This window comes from Larimichthys crocea, chromosome XIX (genome assembly GCF_000972845.2).
Source record: "Larimichthys crocea isolate SSNF chromosome XIX, L_crocea_2.0, whole genome shotgun sequence".
In the NCBI taxonomy this organism is placed as follows: domain Eukaryota; kingdom Metazoa; phylum Chordata; class Actinopteri; family Sciaenidae; genus Larimichthys; species Larimichthys crocea.
In genome coordinates this window covers 193,421-212,093 of record NC_040029.1, presented here as the reverse complement: position 1 = coordinate 212,093, position 18,673 = coordinate 193,421, and the positions used below count along the sequence as shown (strand labels likewise).

The 18,673-nt window shown below is 43.7% G+C and overlaps 2 protein-coding genes across 7 annotated transcripts; both read left to right on the top strand.

Annotated features, from left to right (window-relative positions):
* Positions 1-5,704: 5,704 nt before the first annotated feature.
* LOC104932034 (hypothetical protein) lies at positions 5,705-7,388 on the top strand. 2 transcript variants are annotated; one of them, XM_019258280.2, is made up of 4 exons: positions 5,705-6,122; positions 6,307-6,573; positions 6,643-6,783; positions 6,868-7,388. In XM_019258280.2, the coding sequence occupies exons 1-4, from the start codon at positions 5,846-5,848 to the stop codon at positions 7,005-7,007; spliced, it is 825 nt and encodes a 274-aa protein (XP_019113825.2). In that variant the 5' UTR covers positions 5,705-5,845; the 3' UTR covers positions 7,008-7,388. The 2 variants fall into 2 exon arrangements, with proteins under 2 accessions (XP_019113825.2, XP_019113824.2); XM_019258279.2 differs by having other exon boundaries at positions 5,710-6,122; positions 6,863-7,388.
* Positions 7,389-9,384: 1,996 nt separating this feature from the next.
* Positions 9,385-18,362, top strand: gart (phosphoribosylglycinamide formyltransferase). Of its 5 annotated transcripts, XM_027291496.1 has the most exons (22): positions 9,385-9,512; positions 9,678-9,771; positions 10,469-10,524; positions 10,630-10,786; positions 13,074-13,169; positions 13,240-13,414; positions 13,746-13,857; positions 13,936-14,004; positions 14,083-14,208; positions 14,286-14,373; positions 14,454-14,539; positions 14,618-14,786; positions 14,896-15,127; positions 15,561-15,655; positions 15,737-15,846; positions 16,137-16,335; positions 16,414-16,665; positions 16,740-16,892; positions 17,032-17,235; positions 17,308-17,457; positions 17,544-17,674; positions 18,205-18,362. In XM_027291496.1, the coding sequence occupies exons 4-22, from the start codon at positions 10,642-10,644 to the stop codon at positions 18,331-18,333; spliced, it is 2,721 nt and encodes a 906-aa protein (XP_027147297.1). In that variant the 5' UTR covers positions 9,385-9,512; positions 9,678-9,771; positions 10,469-10,524; positions 10,630-10,641; the 3' UTR covers positions 18,334-18,362. The 5 variants fall into 5 exon arrangements, with proteins under 5 accessions (XP_027147297.1, XP_027147296.1, XP_027147299.1 ...); XM_027291495.1 differs by lacking the exon at positions 10,469-10,524; XM_027291497.1 differs by lacking the exon at positions 9,385-9,512 and having other exon boundaries at positions 9,525-9,771.
* The last annotated feature ends 311 nt before the right edge of the window (positions 18,363-18,673 follow it).

The window sequence follows — 18,673 nt, the reverse complement described above, 5'->3', positions numbered from 1 at the left end:
GTGAGTTACTTGTGAACAGCTGCCTCTGTAACCGTGTATATCACCTGCAAGTTATTATTTATCTTATCTTCACTCATTAAATGTGATTCATTGTAAAGTGTATGGCCACATCGTGGTGCTCCATGTCATTAAGCCCAGTCTAATAGGTTCTTAAATAAAAGAACAGGAGGAGGAAGGGAACCTTGTATTTGCCGCTGAAAGACAATCTGTGCTATAAAGTATTCACTTGAGGGAACAGACCACTGATGGGATTTTGAATAAACCATAAAAAAATCTACTTTTGACAACTGAGCTTGGCAGGTACAGGACTGTGTCTCAGATCCAGCTATGTTTCCCTCTATAACTTTAATTACCCGCGGATCGTGATTTTGCTTTTATGTGACTTGGACCCGTGAACACGGCCCCATAGAACTGCCACTTAAATGTTTCCTGGAGTGCAAAATTCACATTATGTGTTTGACAAAAGACAAAAACGCTGTCCTCGCAGGGCCTAAGTGTTTCCCTGGATTATTTATGCACTTGCCTTTTGAAGTTCTGAGGACATTTACGGCGGTAAATGAGGGTACATGCTGGACAGGTTGGCGCTCGCCTGCTGTAATGGCCTGTATAAAGAAGAAATGTCTTACAGCCAGTTGAAGTGAAGAATGTAAGGTACAAATCTCATAAGGACTTTGCAAGGACCCTTAAATTTTACAGCGTATGTAAAAAGGTCTTCCATAGATGTAGCGCATAATATGAAACAGGATTCAGGTGAATACTGTCCAAAATGGATGGCTTCCAGCTCTCTAAAGAAATTCATCCCCTGCTCTTCTGCAAACGAGCCAGGATGTTAACACTATTGACATTAGCGATGTAGGCGTACTGGGCCGATGAGGGGACAGCCAAGTGTGTGCTGAAGTCCCTCCGGCAGTATTCAACGTTTGTCTCTGTGACCCAGAACTACCTCCTGACAAGAGTGCTACCTCATTTCAATGCTAATGTGCTGTTATGGGTATTTTCAAAGCATCGCTGCTATTTATTATGAATCAGCTTACCTGAGAGGCGCCGGTTAATCCTGTAGATCCCTGCACAGCTGCTGTGCACCAAGAGGTCATGAGATAGTGTTTAAATAGACTCTGCCTACCTTATTATTCCAAGCGAACGACTACAGGCCTGTGCTCGGCTGACAGATTCACAGATTTACCACTTTTTCTTGCACGTCTTGTAAGTGGCTGCACGATTGCAGGATTAACTAAGACACAGACCTCCTCCTCCGATTGTTTCTTCATTTCACGGAAGTATCAGTATGAATGCAGCTCGGTGGCAACCCGTCATAACCTGGAGGCTTGCAGGAAACCATCACCAACAATGACACTTTCTGAGCAGGTTGGGACTGCGAAATAAAATGTATTTGGAATATGGACGCTGTGAAAAACAATCTCAAAGGGCCTCCAGCTGTTCATTTTAATAGATATTGGAAAATGTACATAGTTGTATACATGCGGAAACATTCAGAGAATAGTGATATACGTTATCTTAGTCGTTCTTGGAGGAAAATATCAAAACGAAGTCAAACCGAATCAAAAGTTTGCCCAAAGTGAGGCCGATTCCTCATCCACGAGGAGGTGGATTAATCCCACATGTCCGCTGGCCGTGTCATAAACGGCGACGCGACTGTTTCCAGAAACACCCAAAAGCAGCCAATTTTATTTAAAGTTGCATTTTCAGGAAAAAACACATTTTGCAGCTTGTTTATGATCAATGTGGTAAGAGATACTTTGTGGCAGCACATTCCTTCTCCAATTTCACAGGCTGTGGAGGAGAAATGGCGTACACGAAGAGGTAGGGCTGCCTTTTTCTGAATGTGTGTAAAGTCAAAAACAAATGATATGCATCATTGAAAGTATAGGTTTTTATATTTGTTCACAAGTCGTCAGAGATGCAAGGTGCTTCAAAAATGGACCCATGAAGAGTCAGTGTGGAGCTCTTTCATCCACAACACTGACCAAAAAAACAGTAACATATACCACCAAATGTCCAACTTCACAGCAGAAATAAACATGTTTACAGCCTGGTACAAAAAACAGTTTTGGTCTCTGTAGCTAATTTCCCCGTTCATGACAACTGTACTGAGGGTGACTTTATATACAACTCACCTGTTCACATTATATTAAGGCTTAAAGTTATGCAGGATTAAGAGCGTGGACGCTTTGATCGGCAGGTGGGCGGCTTGTTCAGCGCACCTCAGGTCCACAGATGGTCTACGTCTGTGCCATTTTTAGATTACCTCAGAGGCGGCAGAGACAGGATTGCCTCTGTAATTCACTGGCAGCTATTGACAGGTAACTTACTATAAAAATAATCACAGATTTTAACTGGCAGCTGTTGACAAGTGATTTACTTTAAAAAAAAAATCACAGATATTGTCAGCTGTTGACAAGGAACTTACTGTAACAAGAATCACTGTAATTAACTGGCAGCTATTGACAAGTAATTTACTGTACCTTACTGTACTCACTGCACCAGATTACCTCAGAAGCGGCAGAGGCAGGATTGCCTCTGTAATTAACTGGCAGCTATTGACAAGTAATTTACTATAAAAATAATCACAGATATTAACTGACAGGTATTGACAAGTGACTTACTGTAAAAAAAAATCACAGACATTAATTGGCAGCTATTGACAAGTACATTACTGTAAAAAAAATCACAGACATTAATTGGCAGCTATTGACAAGTACATTACTGTAAAAAGAATCACAGACATTAATTGGCACCTGTTGACAAGTAACTTACTGTAAAAAAAATCACAGTAATTAACTGGCAGCCATTGACAAGTAACTTACTATACCTTACTGTACTTACTGCACCAGATTACCTCAGAGGCGGCAGAGGCAGGATTGCCTCTGTAATTAACTGGCAGCTATTGACAGGTAACTTACTATAAAAATAATCACAGATATTAACTGGCAGCTATTGACAAGTGACTTACTGTAAAAAGAATCAAAGTACTTAACTGGCATCTATTGACAAGTGATTTACTGTAAAAAAAAATCACAGATATTGTCAGCTGTTGACAAGTAACTTACTGTAAGAAGAATCACAATAACTGGCAGCTATTGACAAGTAACTTACTGTACCTTACTGTACTTACTGCACGATATATTTGTTTACCTGTGATCTTAGTGTTTCTACTGTTCAGATTAACACAAACCTTGGCATGTGCTCTGTTTTAATGTCGTTAGCCCCACAGCAGTCTGCAGCCACTTAACAAAGGCTCCAATAGCAAAAGCTACACCGATGATTGACTGCCTAGTTCTGCTCGAGGGTTTGGTGTTGAAGATATGTTTGTGACTGGAGCTGAATGTCTCTTTCTTTGGACTCTTGAACCGCCGCCAGCTGCGGAGCTTCACCCTAACTGCTATGTCGAAACTTCCTCCCCAGTCTGGCTAGACATTCCTGTCATTGTGGTCTTTGTGGCATTGATTTCGAGCTCTTGGTTTACCTCAACTTGCTTGGCAGTCCGTGTGTCTGTCAAAAGTATTAACCCACCCCACGTTTCAAGCGAGCCTCACGGCAGCAGTATTGCCATTATTCATTTCCCGGCTCAGAAAAATATTGATCTGTATATTTGTTGACAAGTGTTGATGACTAAAAGCCGAGCGTTGTTGACGACTTCATAGTGAGAATACCCCACCACGCTGCTTTCAACTTTTCAGCACCTCCACATCTGCAAATGGCAGAAGGTGATGCCGAGGTGAAGGCAGCCTTTGAGAAACTGAGACAGCCTCTCCGTTTTCTATCTTTCATCCCAGACATTTGAAGACTTTCCCCTTCGTCCCTCATCTTCTCTTCTGTTGACATGCTTCACATCGGCTGCCGGGTCACGTTCGCAGAGCCCAGTCAGGTTTAATCACACTCTGCGCTTGTAGTGCTTCCAGCTGCAGTCGCTGTAGCTGTGTGAGAACCGGGAGGAAGCGGAGGTGAGACGAATATCAACCAGGATTGAAGTTCATGATTACACGCACAGACAGCTGATGCTGGATAACAGATCGTCAAATGAGACTTTCGTAATCAACCAAAATCTTTTGTCTCATGTGCGGATAGTTTCTTAAATCCCTCTCCTGCCACCAGATGGCATCGTGCAGAGGATAATTTGGCCTCCTCACGTTCTTCCAGGAAGAGCCAATGTTGCCTGTTTGTACAATTTATGTCAAAAATAATTGGGAGAAAAGTGTTGCCGGTGTGTTTCATTTGTGCCGCTGGTCCAAATGCACATTCAGTGAGGCTCTACGACTAAAACTACAACTGTTTTTTCATTTAAATTCACAACGTTTGCAGTGGACTTGCTGTTTTAACCTTCTGGCCTTACAAACAGAAGTTAAATGGTGTAAAAATAGATAAATATCCCTTTGAAAGATTTCGTTTTGACCTTCCTCAAAGAGTTTTTATGCCTCGGGAGAACCAAAGAAATCAGGTTTGCTGCTCTCTGTTCGTTTCCCCTCTTCCTCATTTGATGGTGGAGGAGGTGGAGGTGGAGGCCGTTGGCGACACGCTGCACACCTCCAGGCTGTTTCACCGAGCATCAACCACAGTGACACCACTTATCTGCTGTGTTACCACATGCTCTGCTCGGCTCCCGGCTGCAGTTCAGTGTAGCAACACTGACATCTGTTGACCTGATGAAGAACTGTGACGAGGCTGCTTAAAGTGTGAAGGTTTCACCCATGACTGATATATTATTATATATTACATAATTAGATTATTAACACTGAACGAGTTTCATCCATTGGTTCCCAACCTAAGGGTAGAGGCCCCTTCAAGAGGTCACGAGTTTTTTAATCTTTGCTGCTTTAATTTGTGAATTTATATAACAACTTTAAAAACAGAGTTTACAAAGTGCTTCGACAGAAAAGACCAAACAGGAACGTGTTTGAGGGACGACAGATGAGAATGGAGAAATCAATAGTTATTTTAAAAAAGCATATAAATAAACAAAAATAAAAGAGAACACAGCCAAAAAAATATCTTTAAAATAAATAAATAAAAGACATTAAAATGTTTCAAGTTTCAGGTTTATTTGTCATGCACGTTAACACAGCGTCAGCAATGCAATGTGAAATTAATATGTTTGGATCTTCTATACACAAGTATTCCAAGTATAAAGAGATATGAACATACTCAATACAATACAATAAAAACTGTTTATATAAATAACTTTTTTTTATAATCTCATTTTATTTATGCTTCTTGACTTGTTAATACTTGTTTTTATTATTTATTCATGTCTTTTTTTTCCACTTTTTAAATTTAATTTGATTTTATTTTATTATAGAGTTGTTAATACTTGTTTTTATTATTTATTATTTATTATTTTTTCCACTTTTAAATTTTATTTTGCTTTATTATTATCTATGCATCTTGACTTTTTAACACCTGTTTTTATTTATTTATATTTATTTTTTCCACTTTTTAATTAAATTTTATTAAATTGTATTATTTATTTTATTATAGACTTTTTGTTATTTATTATTTCCACTTTTTAATTTTATTTTATTATTTATCCTTCTTGACTTGTTAATACTTGTTTATTATTTTATTTTATTTTATTTTATTTTATTTTATTTTATTTTATTTTATTTTATTTTATTTTATTTCTATATATTCTGAATGTGGCCACCGGGGGCGCTGGTCGTCCCTCCGCCTCTGTATCCAGCCGGTCAATGAATCACAGAAGAAGCAGAGCCAGGCGCATGCGCGCTGCTTGTTGTTGTTGTCAGGTTTGTCACGTGGTGAGAGAAACGTCTTTAATTGATCTTAATTAAACTTTAATATGAATGAATGTGTGTGTGTGTGAGTCTGTGAGATGGAGGCAGAGTGTGAGCAGCTCCATGGAGGAGGAGGAGGAGGTGGAGGTGAGGAGGAGGCAGCAGGTGGAGCCATGCTGTGGTCCCTGCAGGAGGCCCTGCAGAGACAGACCCTGCAGATCGGAGTCTCGGCCTGCGGAGCCACGGCGGTGCTGGACGTGCTGAAGGTTCTCGGCGTGGACGTGGAGCCCGAGGAGGCCGACCGCTGCGTGCAGACCCGCCTGAGGAGGAACGAGTCCCCGCTGCCGGACTACCTGCTGTCCCGGAGCGAGGCCGGTAAACAGCTTTAGTTACTAGTTACTCTGCAGGATCTGAGTACTTCTGATATGTCTCAGGTGTGTTTGTGCTTATTCTGACTGCAGGGTGTTTTTTCTGCCATCTGGTGCAGTTACATGCTTTTATTTTGCCTTTTTCCCCTCCAAAATAAAAGCACACACACACCTGTAATCATCTGTTTCAGGTGCGACCCACGCCCAGCTCATCCGAGGAGCCGAGGATGCCAGCGATGGGAAGGTAACGGGTCGCTTCTTCCACCTCCACCCGCGCCGCCTCGTCAGACTCTCCTCCTGGCTCGCCCGGTGGATCCGAGCCGGCGCCGTTCCCGTGGCGACCATGAACATGCAGCTGGCCGTGCCGGATGGAGAGGAGGTGCCCGACGCCTGGCACCACCAGCTCGTCTTCGGGGTCGTGCCCAACGCCGTCTTCATGACCAATCCTTTGGATGTAGGTGAGTGAACGGCGAGGAAGCGTCTTGTTCTCCAGGAGAGGTTGATGCTCAGCGAGTTTGTCTTTTCAGTGAACGAGGACGAGTTACATCAGAGGCTCTGCAGTGAGTCGGTGTTGCTGATTCGTCGGGAAGACGTCCTGCCGAGACTCACACCAGACTGCTGCCTGTCCGGCCTGTCCGAGCCGCGGTGGACAGCCCTGGACGTCGAGGGTGAAGCAGTTAACCGGTAAATCTTTGACCGATGCAGATCTGTGCACACGTGTTCTCACGTTCACCCTCTCCGTCTCAGGTCAGGTGAAGCAGATGCTCCTCGAGGACGAACAGGACGGAGTCAAGTCGACACACATCAAGATCCCGGCGGCGTACAGCTCGGGCGTCACGCTCTTCGCCCGGCGAGAGTCAGAGCTGTGGCGAGAACTCCTCGACGCTCCTGAACTCCCTTTGTTGTGACTGGACCCGACGCTCCTGAACTCCAGACTTATTTATTATCGATCAGCCGGACTCATCTGTGACTGAGTCAGCACAAACATTCACAGAGAACAGATCAGGTGTTTACTGTGAAATAAAGTTTTAAACGCTGCATTGACCGAGGGAACCGCTGTCTCCCTCCGGACTCTTAACTTGAATTTAAGAAATCCCATCGGGGTCGCCTGTTTGGACACTTCCAGTTTAACTTTGGGCTCGACTTTCAGAACATATTGATTTCTCTCAGTCGATGGCAGAGCTCCAGCTTCATATTTCTGAACTCGTCTGGTCGCTCCCCAGGTCGCGTGAAGTCACTGCAGGGTAAAAAATAAAAGTAATAATCAATCGAATGATTGCTGTCGTGATTATATATTTAATTATTAGATGATTAAAGGTGGTTCTCTTCTTTCTTCTTTCTTCTTTTGAACAATATATTTATTAACATTTTCTTACATACACTTGTATATACATACATGTCATTATATCCAATATGTAGGTCTGTGGTCATGAACAGAACAAAACCAAACAAACAAACTTTACATATACACATCACTAACACTCCTCATTGTCATTTGCTAAATCAATACCATTAACAAACATTAAATGGTTTCCATATCTCTTCGAACATATCTTGCCTTCCTTTTCATACGTATGTCACTCTCTCCAAAGGAAAGGTTGCCAGCTTCTGTTTCACCCAATACGTTACACTTGGTCTGCTGATCTTCTTCCAAAACATTGCAATGGATCTTTTGGCATGTAAAAGACATATCTATTAGTATTCATTTATTGTATTTATGACCTTTTGGGTAAAGACCTAAGACAAAGAACCATTGGAATGTTTTTCGAAATAATTTTTTCTATTGCTCCTTTAACCTCTTCGCAAAAAGTTTTATCTTACTGCATTTCCACATACAATGGAAGAACGTCCCCTGCGCCTCAGTGCATTTTGTACATGTATCTGGGATATTCCTATTGTATTTATTTAATTGAACTGGCGTGATATAGACTCTCATCAGCCATTTATACTGCAGCAGTTTAAATCTGGTGTTGACCGATTGGGTGTGAGCCTTAGTGCATATATATTGCCAGTCCTCTGATGATATATCTGTGCCTAGATCTTCCTTCCATGCTTCTCGTTTACGATAGTTTTATATCTTTGCTATAGCATCTTTACTTAAACTGTCCTTTTTCTAAATCAGAAGCTGAGGGGTGCTTCTCTTCTAATTGGTTGAGCTGGAGCTCATTTTTCTACTTCACAAAGAGCAGATTATACTGCAGTGCATGTTCTCTGTGGCTCAGCGGGTCGTCAGGGTTCAATTATCGGTTCCTCGATTTAATAATAAACAAAGTGATCAATATTTCTTCCTACCCTGATGTCCTAACGTCAAAGTTTACTGGAGTATTTAGAGTTTCTACTTCTGTGTATTTCAAAACATACTAATATATTCTAGTTTTACAAACAAAGCACAGCTGAATCAAAAAATGATTAACAGGACATTGATTATTTTTGTCATTTTCGTGGCAAACGTGCAGATTTGTTGCTTTTCTTTTGAATTATTTAAATAATTTTGGCCGAACTGAAGTAAAATAAAACAAATGATGGAGAAAAATATTAGGATAAATTCATCCTTGTTTGATTGTTTGTTCGTTAAAATAGTTCAAATGAGCTCCAGATCAACCAGAAACACATTTTACATGAACAGTACTTTGAATACTTCAAGTACATTTTCCTGATTACACTTGTACTTCCAGGTTTTTACATGTTTACTGTGTCGTATTTGTACTTTTCCTCGAGTAAAGTAACTGAACACTGTCAGACATTTAGAGTTTCTACTTCTGTGTATTCCAGGACATACTAATATATTGTAGTTTTACAAACAAAGCACAGCTGAATCAAAAACTGATCAAGAGAACATTGATTATTTTTGTCATTTTCGTGGCAAACGTGCAGATTTGTTGCTTTTCTTTTGAATTATTTAAATAATTTTGGCCGAACTGAAGGCGTCACTTTGGGTAATAAATAAAATAAACCAAACAAACAAACGATGGAGAAAATTATTAGGATAAATTCATCCTTGTTTGATCGTTTGTTCGTTAAAATAGTTGAAATGAGCTCCAGATCAACCAAAAACACATTTTACATGAACAGTACTTTGAATACTTCTCCTGATTACACTTTTACCTTATTTATTTTATCTTTTATTTGTACTTTTCCTCGAATAAAGTAACTGAGTACTGTCAGACATTGTGTATTAGTGATCACATTGGTTCTTTCTTGTGAATAAATCAAATTAAATCACATTTTATTGATTGATTCTGGTGCCACATTTGATTTGTTTCCAACACTTTGGCACGTCATTTGCCAATTAACTACAATTCCCATGATGCACTGCGCGGCTACACCCCTCTGAGGAAGTTCGAGGAAACCCCGAAAAAACACGCAGACACACAGAGTGTGTGTGCAGGTGATACAGGTGAGAAACACACACACACACTTTAACACACTTTAATGTCGACCTGTTTATGTTGTGTAGCACTTTAGAGCTAACTCTGCTAACAGCGCTGTGCATATTGGAGCCACGTGGTGTGTGTGTGTGTGTGTGTGTGTAAATGATAACACACTCTCCATCCACGGTCAGTCTGCAGGCTGAGAGCAGAGGACACACACACACACACTCTCCTGACTGCTGGACTCCGGCTATTTCCCGCTTCACTCCTCCAACAAACACACAGGTGAGCAATGTGACTTCACCTGGAGTCACCTGGATGTTGCTTAAATGTTGATATTTGCATGCACAATTAGATTAAATAGAAACGCTGAAGCCAGAGCAGATGAATGAGGTGAGTCTGCAGCCTGTTTTGCAGATTTTGTTTAGTTTGAGTTCATTTCTGCAACTTTAAATGTTTTTTTTGCATCTTTTTAACCTAATTTGCATAAAAATGCAACAAGAAAACCACTTTGCTGTTGTGTGCTGTCTGACATGTGAGTCACATGAGCGGACTGACTCCAATCAAAGTGATTTAACTCACTTATCTGTGGGACACACTCGCCCCTTTGTGTTGCACAAGTCAGACCGGGATGGTTTGAACTCTGACCTCGGGTTTGTTTGAGCTATATGTTGTTGTTTTTGTGCCGAATGAGCTGAAACCAGTCAAATCTTGCAGGTTTTTACCCGGCCGATGAGATTATAATGATCCAAACGTGTCTTAAATGACTCTTTTATTGTCTTTAATTAAGTGACACTGTCATATCAGGGTTTACTTAAGATAAGACACAATAAAAAGTCTGAGTGCGTCTAAAATCAACATTTTCGACTGTAAGTCAACCCCAATGACAGCTTTGTGTTCCCATGCAAATGAGCCCCCCTGTTTGCAAGCTGCCGGTGATTTGGCCTCTGGGTTTAATTGTTGACTTGTGTTTTTGTTCTAGTTGATTGGATCCGTGTTCATGTGGCATTACAAGATAATATAAGACCCCAGGCCTCGGTAAAGGTCACCGCCTCCTCTCCTCTTGTTATAGGTCAATCTCTGCATGCCATTAAGCGGGTGCTTTATGAACTCGTGAACGCTTTCAGTGTTTCTTTCCTCTAGACTTCAGGTACGATGGCAGAGAGGGTGCTGGTGGTCGGCAGCGGGGCACGGGAGCACGTGCTGGCCTGGAAGCTGGCCCAGTCGCCGCAGGTTCAGCAGGTTCTGGTGGCGCCGGGCAACGCGGGCACGGCCAACTGCGGGAAGATCAGCAACTCTGGTAACTATGAACACCAAGACTCTTTAATTTAAGTAAATAACTTGTGACCAAAGCAAGTACAAGAACTTTAAATCATCTCTGGCTGTAACTAACAATTATTTTCTTGAATAATTAAAGACAGAAAATGTCTGAAACTCCGAGGTGTTCAGTTTATTATCTTAGAAAACCAAAATAATAGATAAATATTTATATTTCAGGATCAGGAATCCGTAAATGAAATGCCGAATTTGTTTTGAAGAAGTACTCAAATGTCACGTCTGTATGTTATGTATAGCCAGAAGTCTTTTTAGCATAGCTTAGCATAATGACTGTAAACGGAGGGAAACTGCTAGCCACGCTGTGTACAACAACACAACAACCCCCGGTAACCTCTTTTTGTTTTTACACTTTTGTTATAGATTAAACAAAATAATTATAATGTGATTAACAGTAAGCTAGCTGTTCCCCCCTGGATTCAGTCTTTATGCTAAGCTAAGCTAACTGGCTCCAGTCTTTATGCTAAGCTAACTGGCTCCAGCTTCATATGAAACAAAGAGTCGTCTTATCTGACTCTCGGCACCAAAACGTCAACACGTTAGATGAGAACATGTTGACGTAACCTAGCAGCCTTTTTAGCATAGCTTAGCATAAAGACTGCAGACTGCTGTGTTCAAAGCTAGCTGGTTGTTTCCAGTCTTTATGCTAAGCTAAGCTAACTGGCTCCAGCTTCATATGAAACAAACATATCAGTCATATATCTGTTATATCTATATGAAGCTACAGCCAGCAGCTTTTTTAGCGTAGCTTAGCATAAAGACTGTAAACGGAGGCAAAGTGCTAGCCTTGCTAGCTTTGAAATCTGGCAACTTCTTGTTTATAGATTAATCGCAGTAATTATTATAATGTGACAATTAGTTAGCTTTAGGGGTGTTAACAGTAAGCTAGCTGTTCACCCCCTTGCTTACAGTCTTTATGCTATGCTAAGTTAAACTTAGCAGCCTTTTTAGCATAGCTTAGCATAAAGACTGCAAACGGAGGGAAAGTGCTAGCCTGGCTGTGTTCAAAGCTAGCTGGTTGTTTCCAGTCTTTATGCTAAGCTAAGCTAACTGGCTCCAGCTTCATATGAAACAACCATATATCAGTCATATAAAGCTATATATGAAGCTACATCCAGCAGCCTTTTTAGCGTAGCTTAGCATAAAGGCTGTAAACAGAGGCCAAGTGCTAGCCTTGCTAGCTTTGAAATCTGACAATTTCTTGTTTATAGATTAATCGCAGTAATTATTATAATGGGACAATTAGTTAGCTTTAGGGGTGTTAACAGTGAGCTAGCAGTTTCCCCCTGGCTCCAGTCTTTATGTTAAGCTAAGCTAAGCTAACTGGCTCCAGCGTCATATGAAACAAAGAGTTGTCTTATCTGACTCTCAGAACCAAAACGTCAACACGTTAGATGAGAACATGTTGACGTAACCTAGCAGCCTTTTTAGCGTAGCTTAGCATAAAGACTGCAAACGGAGGGAAAGTGCTAGCCACGCTGTGTTCAAAGCTAGCTGGTTGTTTCCAGTCTTTATGCTAAGCTAAGCTAACTGGCTCCAGCTTCATATGAAACAAACAGATATATCAGTCATATAAAGCTATACATGAAGCTACATCCAGCAGCCTTTTAGCGTAGCTTAGCATAAAGACTGTAAACTGAGGCAAAGTGCTAGCCTTGCTAGCTTTGAAATCTGACAACTTCTTGTTTATAGATTAATAACAGTAATTATTATAATGTGACAGTTAGTTAGCTTTAGGGGTGCTAACAGTAAGCTAGCTGTTTCCCCCTGGTCCCAGTCTTTATGCTAAGCTAAGCTAACTGGCTCCAGCTTCATATGAAACAAAGAGTCGTCTTATCTGACTCTCAGCACCAAAACGTCAACACGTTAGATAAGAACATGTTGACATAACCTAGCAGCCTTTTTAGCTTAGCTTAGCATAAGCTATGTTAAAAATGCTAAGCTAAGCTAACTGGCTCCAGCTCTAAAATCAAAGATGAGTCTTTAGTTTTTATTCTTTCGTCACTTTATATTAAATCCTCCTTCACACCACAGGCTCTGCTTAATATCATCCGTAATGACTAACACTCCTCAGCGTTTTAATAAATGTAGCACTAAATCTGCGGCACCCATGTGTGAGGTGAAGAGGAGTACATTCACTTTAGCGACATGTGTTCCTTAATGTGAATAATTAGCTTAATAGGATGTGTTAAATATGCAGCAGAGGAGTGTAAATGAGAGGATTCTCACTCGCTACATTTCTCTCCACGCAGAGGTTTCTGTGAGTAATCACACCATCCTGGCTCAGTTCTGCAAGGATCATCACGTCGGGCTGGTCGTGGTCGGACCCGAGGTGCCTCTGGCAGCAGGTGAGGAAGCTCCACCGCCGTTTTATATCACGTGAGTTTATCCGATCTTTAACTTTGTCGTCTCTCGCAGGTATCGTGGACGACCTGACGGCGGCCGGAGTTCCCTGTTTCGGCCCGTCCGCCAAAGCGGCTCAGTTGGAGGCGAGCAAAAGCTTCTCCAAGGCCTTCATGGAGCGCCACGGCATCCCCACGGCACGTTACGGCTCCTTCATCGACGCCCAGGAGGCCTGCGACTACATCCGAACGTCAGTGCAGTAGACGAACAGCTGGAAAGTTTTCAGAGCCATTAAACACACAAAAGTTTGTGTTTCTCAGCTGGTTTCATGAGTTAATGATGTAAGATGTGAGGATTGCCTTTCATAAAACAGTGGAAGTCATTTCTTTGGTCACGTTAAACACTTTGGGCCGAACAACAGCTGCCGTCCTCTGACAGCCGTCATCCATACGGATCCCAAACAAAACAATACTGCGCGCTGCAAATGTGAAATGATCCACAAAATAAATTATGCTTCATATCAGCCGCGTGCAGCAGCTGTTCCAGATGTGAAAATGTGTCGATTCTTTCCTCTTTTCCAGGGCCGACTTCCCGGCGTTGGTGGTGAAGGCCAGCGGACTGGCGGCAGGGAAGGGAGTCATCGTGGCAGGAGACCAGGACGAGGCTTGTCAGGCTGTGATGGACATCATGAAGGTTTGTGGACGGAAATGAGATGATCTTCTCACCGCAGCTTCGTAAAATCAAATCAAAAATCAAATCTGTGATCCGCAGGACCGCGCCTTCGGATCAGCCGGGGACACCGTGGTGGTTGAAGAGCTTCTCGAGGGAGAGGAAGTGTCTGTGAGTGCAACTTTCAAAGTACTTCACATTCAGATGTGATTTGGCGGCTTAACTGATGGGCTGTAAATCCTCCCGTAGTGTTTGTGCTTCAGCGACGGCTCCTCCGTGTCCCCGATGCCTCCGGCTCAGGACCACAAGAGGCTGCAGGACGGCGACCTGGGTCCAAACACCGGCGGCATGGGCGCCTACTGCCCCACTCCTCAGGTGCACGCCGGCTGTAACTCTCAGTGTGGTCGAGAGATTGCAGGATGTTGTGTTTAACGCTTGTGTGTCGTGTGCAGGTGAGTCAGGAGCTGCTGCAGCAGGTCAGAGAGTCGGTCCTTCAGAAGACGGTGGACGGGATGAAGCAGGAGGGAACTCCTTATGTTGGCAAGTCTCTTTCTTTTCCATCTGGCCTGCAGCTGTTCTCGTGTTTCCTGTGTCATGTTTTCTGTGCTCTCGTGTTCCAGGTGTGCTGTACGCAGGCCTCATGTTGACCAAGCAGGGGCCCAAAGTCCTCGAGTTCAACTGCCGCTTTGGAGACCCCGAGTGTCAGGTGTGTTTCTCTAACTCTCCATTATCTGCATCGTCTCACATGAATATTTTAAACACCCACCGACCGTCGCTCTTTCAGGTGCTGCTGCCGCTCCTGAAGAGCGACCTGTATGACGTCATCCTGAACACCATGAGTGGCAAACTGGCCTCCAGCGCCCCCGTGTGGCACCAGGACAGCTCTGCAGTCACCGTGGTCATGGCCAGTGCCGGTTACCCCGGCTCCTACAAGAAGGGAGTGGAGATCACAGGTACAGAAGACGCACACACAAAGGAGACTCTTCCACTCCTTATAAGAGATGTGTTTTTTAGGGGGATGTTATTGATATTATTCAAATATTAAACGCTTTTTGTCCCCAGGTCTGTCCCAGCTTCAGGACATGGGGCTGCAGGTTTTCCACGCTGGCACCGCCCTGAAGGACGGAGGCGTCGTCTCGAGCGGCGGGCGGGTCCTGACCGTCACAGCGGTCAGACCGTCCTTGGAAGCGGCCCTGGAGGCGGCCAATAAGGGCGTGGCAGGCGTGGGTTTCCCGGGTTCTGTGTACCGCCGCGACATCGGCCACCGGGCCATCGCCCACCTGAACCAACACAGGTGTGTGTGACGAGCTGGAAACACTGAAACACTCCCGCTTTGTTTTTGTACATTCCTCAAGAATAATAAAGTTCGTTTTGGTTAAAAAGAAATTTTGTCCTTTTTTGACTTTTTCTTAGAATGCTGACTTTTTATTCTAAATTCTACCTTTTTTTTTACTTTTTCTGAAAATTCTGACTTTAAAACTTTTAAATTCTTCAATTAAAGGAGAAGAGAAAAAACGTATCAGAAAAATAAGGCAGAAATTTTAGAAAAAAAGCAAAATTCTGAGAAAGAAAAATTTCAGAAAAAGTCAGAATATTTAGTTTAAAAGCCTAAAAAATATATATTTTATTTCTTTAGAATGAAGTCAGAACTCAAATTTCTCCCTCTTCAGTAGATTTGTACGTGATGCGTCTTTGAGCTTTGAGTTAAATCACAGTGTCTCTGACAGAGGTCTGACCTACAAGGACAGCGGCGTGGACATTGCCGCCGGTAACAAGCTGGTGGATCTGATCAAACCTCTGGCTAAGGCGACTTCCCGAGCCGGTAACTTAAATTCTCATGAGCAAAAATGAAAGACTGAAGACTCGAACAGAACTGCTGTGACTGTCTTTGTATCTTCATCAGGGTGTAACGCAGAACTCGGAGGATTTGCCGGCCTGTTTGATCTGAAGGCAGCCGGTTTCATCGACCCGATCCTCGTCTCCGGGACAGACGGCGTGGGGACCAAGCTCAAGGTTTGGACTGAAAGTCCTTCATCCTGTTTGTTGTTAAGATTTCAGAAGATTTGCCAGCTGATCTCGGCGTCGCTGTGCAAACATTGTTGTAATCGCAAAAGTCCTGGAATAAATGAGAATCAGCGGGGGAGATACTGTGTGTTCATCTGTAGATGGATTAGACTTGAGCCCCAAACAGAAACACAAATTTCACTCATTTGAAGTGTGAAAGATCTGAGATTATTTCATGGATGCTTAGTCGCAGCTTCAGCTCATTGTTGGCTCGTATCATTTCTGTCATTTGTCATCAGATCGCTCAGGCGTGCGGCCAGCACGGCGGCCTCGGTCAGGACCTGGTGGCCATGTGTGTGAACGACGTGCTGGCTCAGGGCGCCGAGCCGCTCTTCTTTCTCGACTATTTCTCCTGCGGCAGGCTGGACGTGGACGTGGCCGCCTCGGTGGTCGGCGGCATCGCGAAGGCCTGCGAGATGGCCGGCTGCGCTCTGCTCGGTGAGAGAAGAGACGTCCAAACGAGATCCTGTGTTACCTGCTGTGATCTTGACTCCCTTTCTCGATGTCCGTGTCCAGGCGGTGAGACAGCAGAGATGCCTGGCGTCTACGCCCCAGGAGAGTATGACCTGGCCGGGTTCTGCGTCGGAGCAGTGGAGCGTGGAGCCCTGCTGCCCAGGCTGGGGGACATCGCCGAGGGGGACATGCTGATCGGTGTTGCCTCCTCTGGGGTTCATAGCAACGGCTTCAGCCTGGTCCGCAAAGTCCTGGAGAGGGCCGAGCTCGGCTACAGCTCCCCTGCTCCTTTTGGGAAGTCGGGACAGACCGTCGGTGAGTCTCCCTTGAGGCTGTACATCGTTTACACGCAACTCTCGACTGTAACTTGTGTTTAACTCCGCTTCCAGGCGAGGTTCTGCTGACGCCGACAAAGATCTACAGCCGTCTGCTGCTGCCGGTCCTTCGTAGCGGCGCTGTCAAAGCCTACGCTCACATCACAGGCGGCGGGCTGCTGGAGAACATCCCGCGGGTGCTGCCCCAGGAGCTGGCAGTCGACTTGGGTGAGTTGAAAGCACACGGACGCTTCGGGCACAGCATGAGCAGATAAACCTGGAAAGGCGGCGTCTCTCTGGAGGAAGCTGCGTTTGCATTTAGGCAACGAGGTGAAAAGTTTGTGCACTCTCTTTCCCCGTGACTCAGATGCCTCTCGGTGGAGCATCCCTCTGGTGTTCTCCTGGCTGCACAAGGAGGGAGGTCTAAGTGAGGAGGAGATGGCCCGAACCTTCAACTGCGGCCTGGGGGCGGTGCTGGTGGTGTCCCCTGTGGATGCTCAGAGGGTGCTACGCCAGCTTCAAGCACACGAAGAGGCCTGGATCGTTGGTTCACTGGCTCACAAGCAGTCAGGCAAGACACAGAAACACTGATGACCCCTGAAATATTCATAGAACAGAGATACAATGGTTTTTTTTAATGCAGGAGCAGAACCTGTGGTGGTCCGCAACCTGAAGCACAGCCTGCTGAACGCAGGACCGGCCTCCCCCGGTGGAGAGCTGGTTGTTGGGCAGAACGGCGACAGCGGCAGGCCGCAAAAGAAGACCAGAGTAGGCGTTCTGATCTCGGGCACAGGTGTGTGTTTTGTTCAGTCCTTCCTCTTTTAAAGCCGTGTCACAGTCTTTAAGTTTTAAAATCCTCCTGGTGTGTTTTGGTCTCAGGGACTAACCTGCAGGCTCTGATCGAGCAGGCCAGGCGTCCGTCCAGCTCTGCAGAGATTGTTGTGGTCATCTCCAACAGACCTGGAGTTCAGGGCCTGAAGAGAGCGTCGCTGGCCGGCATCCAGACACGGGTGAAGATAACAAACACACGACACGAGCTTTTCAGAATAAAACTCACAGCGAGGTGTCATTTTAGCAAACTTAGAGACAAAACTTTCCAAGGTTTGGGTTTTTTTTTTAATCCAATTTTAAAATTCCAACCTTGGATTTAATAACAGGGCTATAATACACTGTGTAGAAATCCTCTGGGTTCCCATTGACTCCCATTATAACATACACTTTTGATCCTACTCTAATTTTAGCATAAAAACAATGTTTTACATATGAAAACCTTTTGACGTTATTTTTCACTATATGGCTGAGGGCTCCATTCCATACTGTTTCGTTGAGGCCTTTTCTGTTGCATTTCCGACTATTGCTTGGCAATAAAACACAATTACAACTATAAATGCATGTAGCTTAGGGTTATAACTATCAAATTTTCATGTATTTCTTAAATAATTTCACCCTTTAATGCCATTTTGGGAATATGAACACACATGATAAAAAATTGAAAATATGAAAATTATAAAAGAATATTATGTGAATATTTTTTCATCAGGTGGTCGACCACAAACTGTACGGCAGCCGAGCTGAGTTCGACGGCACCATCAATCGCGTGCTGGAGGAGTTTTGTAAAAAATTTGTAAAAATTAATGAACGTCTGTATAGTGAAAGTGTTATTTCATGATTAAATCTTCCTGGATGAGTATGTATGTATGAATGTATGTATGTTCATATGTATGAATGTATGTATGTATGAATGTATGTATGTATGTTCATATGAGTGTATGTAGAGAGAAAGACTCAAAATCTGTTAAGCAGGTCGTCGTGCTCCGGGGGTTGGATTGGATTCAAACGAAAGACAGGTGATCAAATATGTGGCCCTGTAGCTCAGTTTGGTACAACGTCACTTGTAAGCGGTGAAGTTGTGGGTTTTAATCTTACGAGGTCCCCTGGCTTTTGAGGGCTGCGTCCAAAAGAAAGAGTGTAAACTCCGAGAAAAAATATTTATACCTATCTGGGCCACC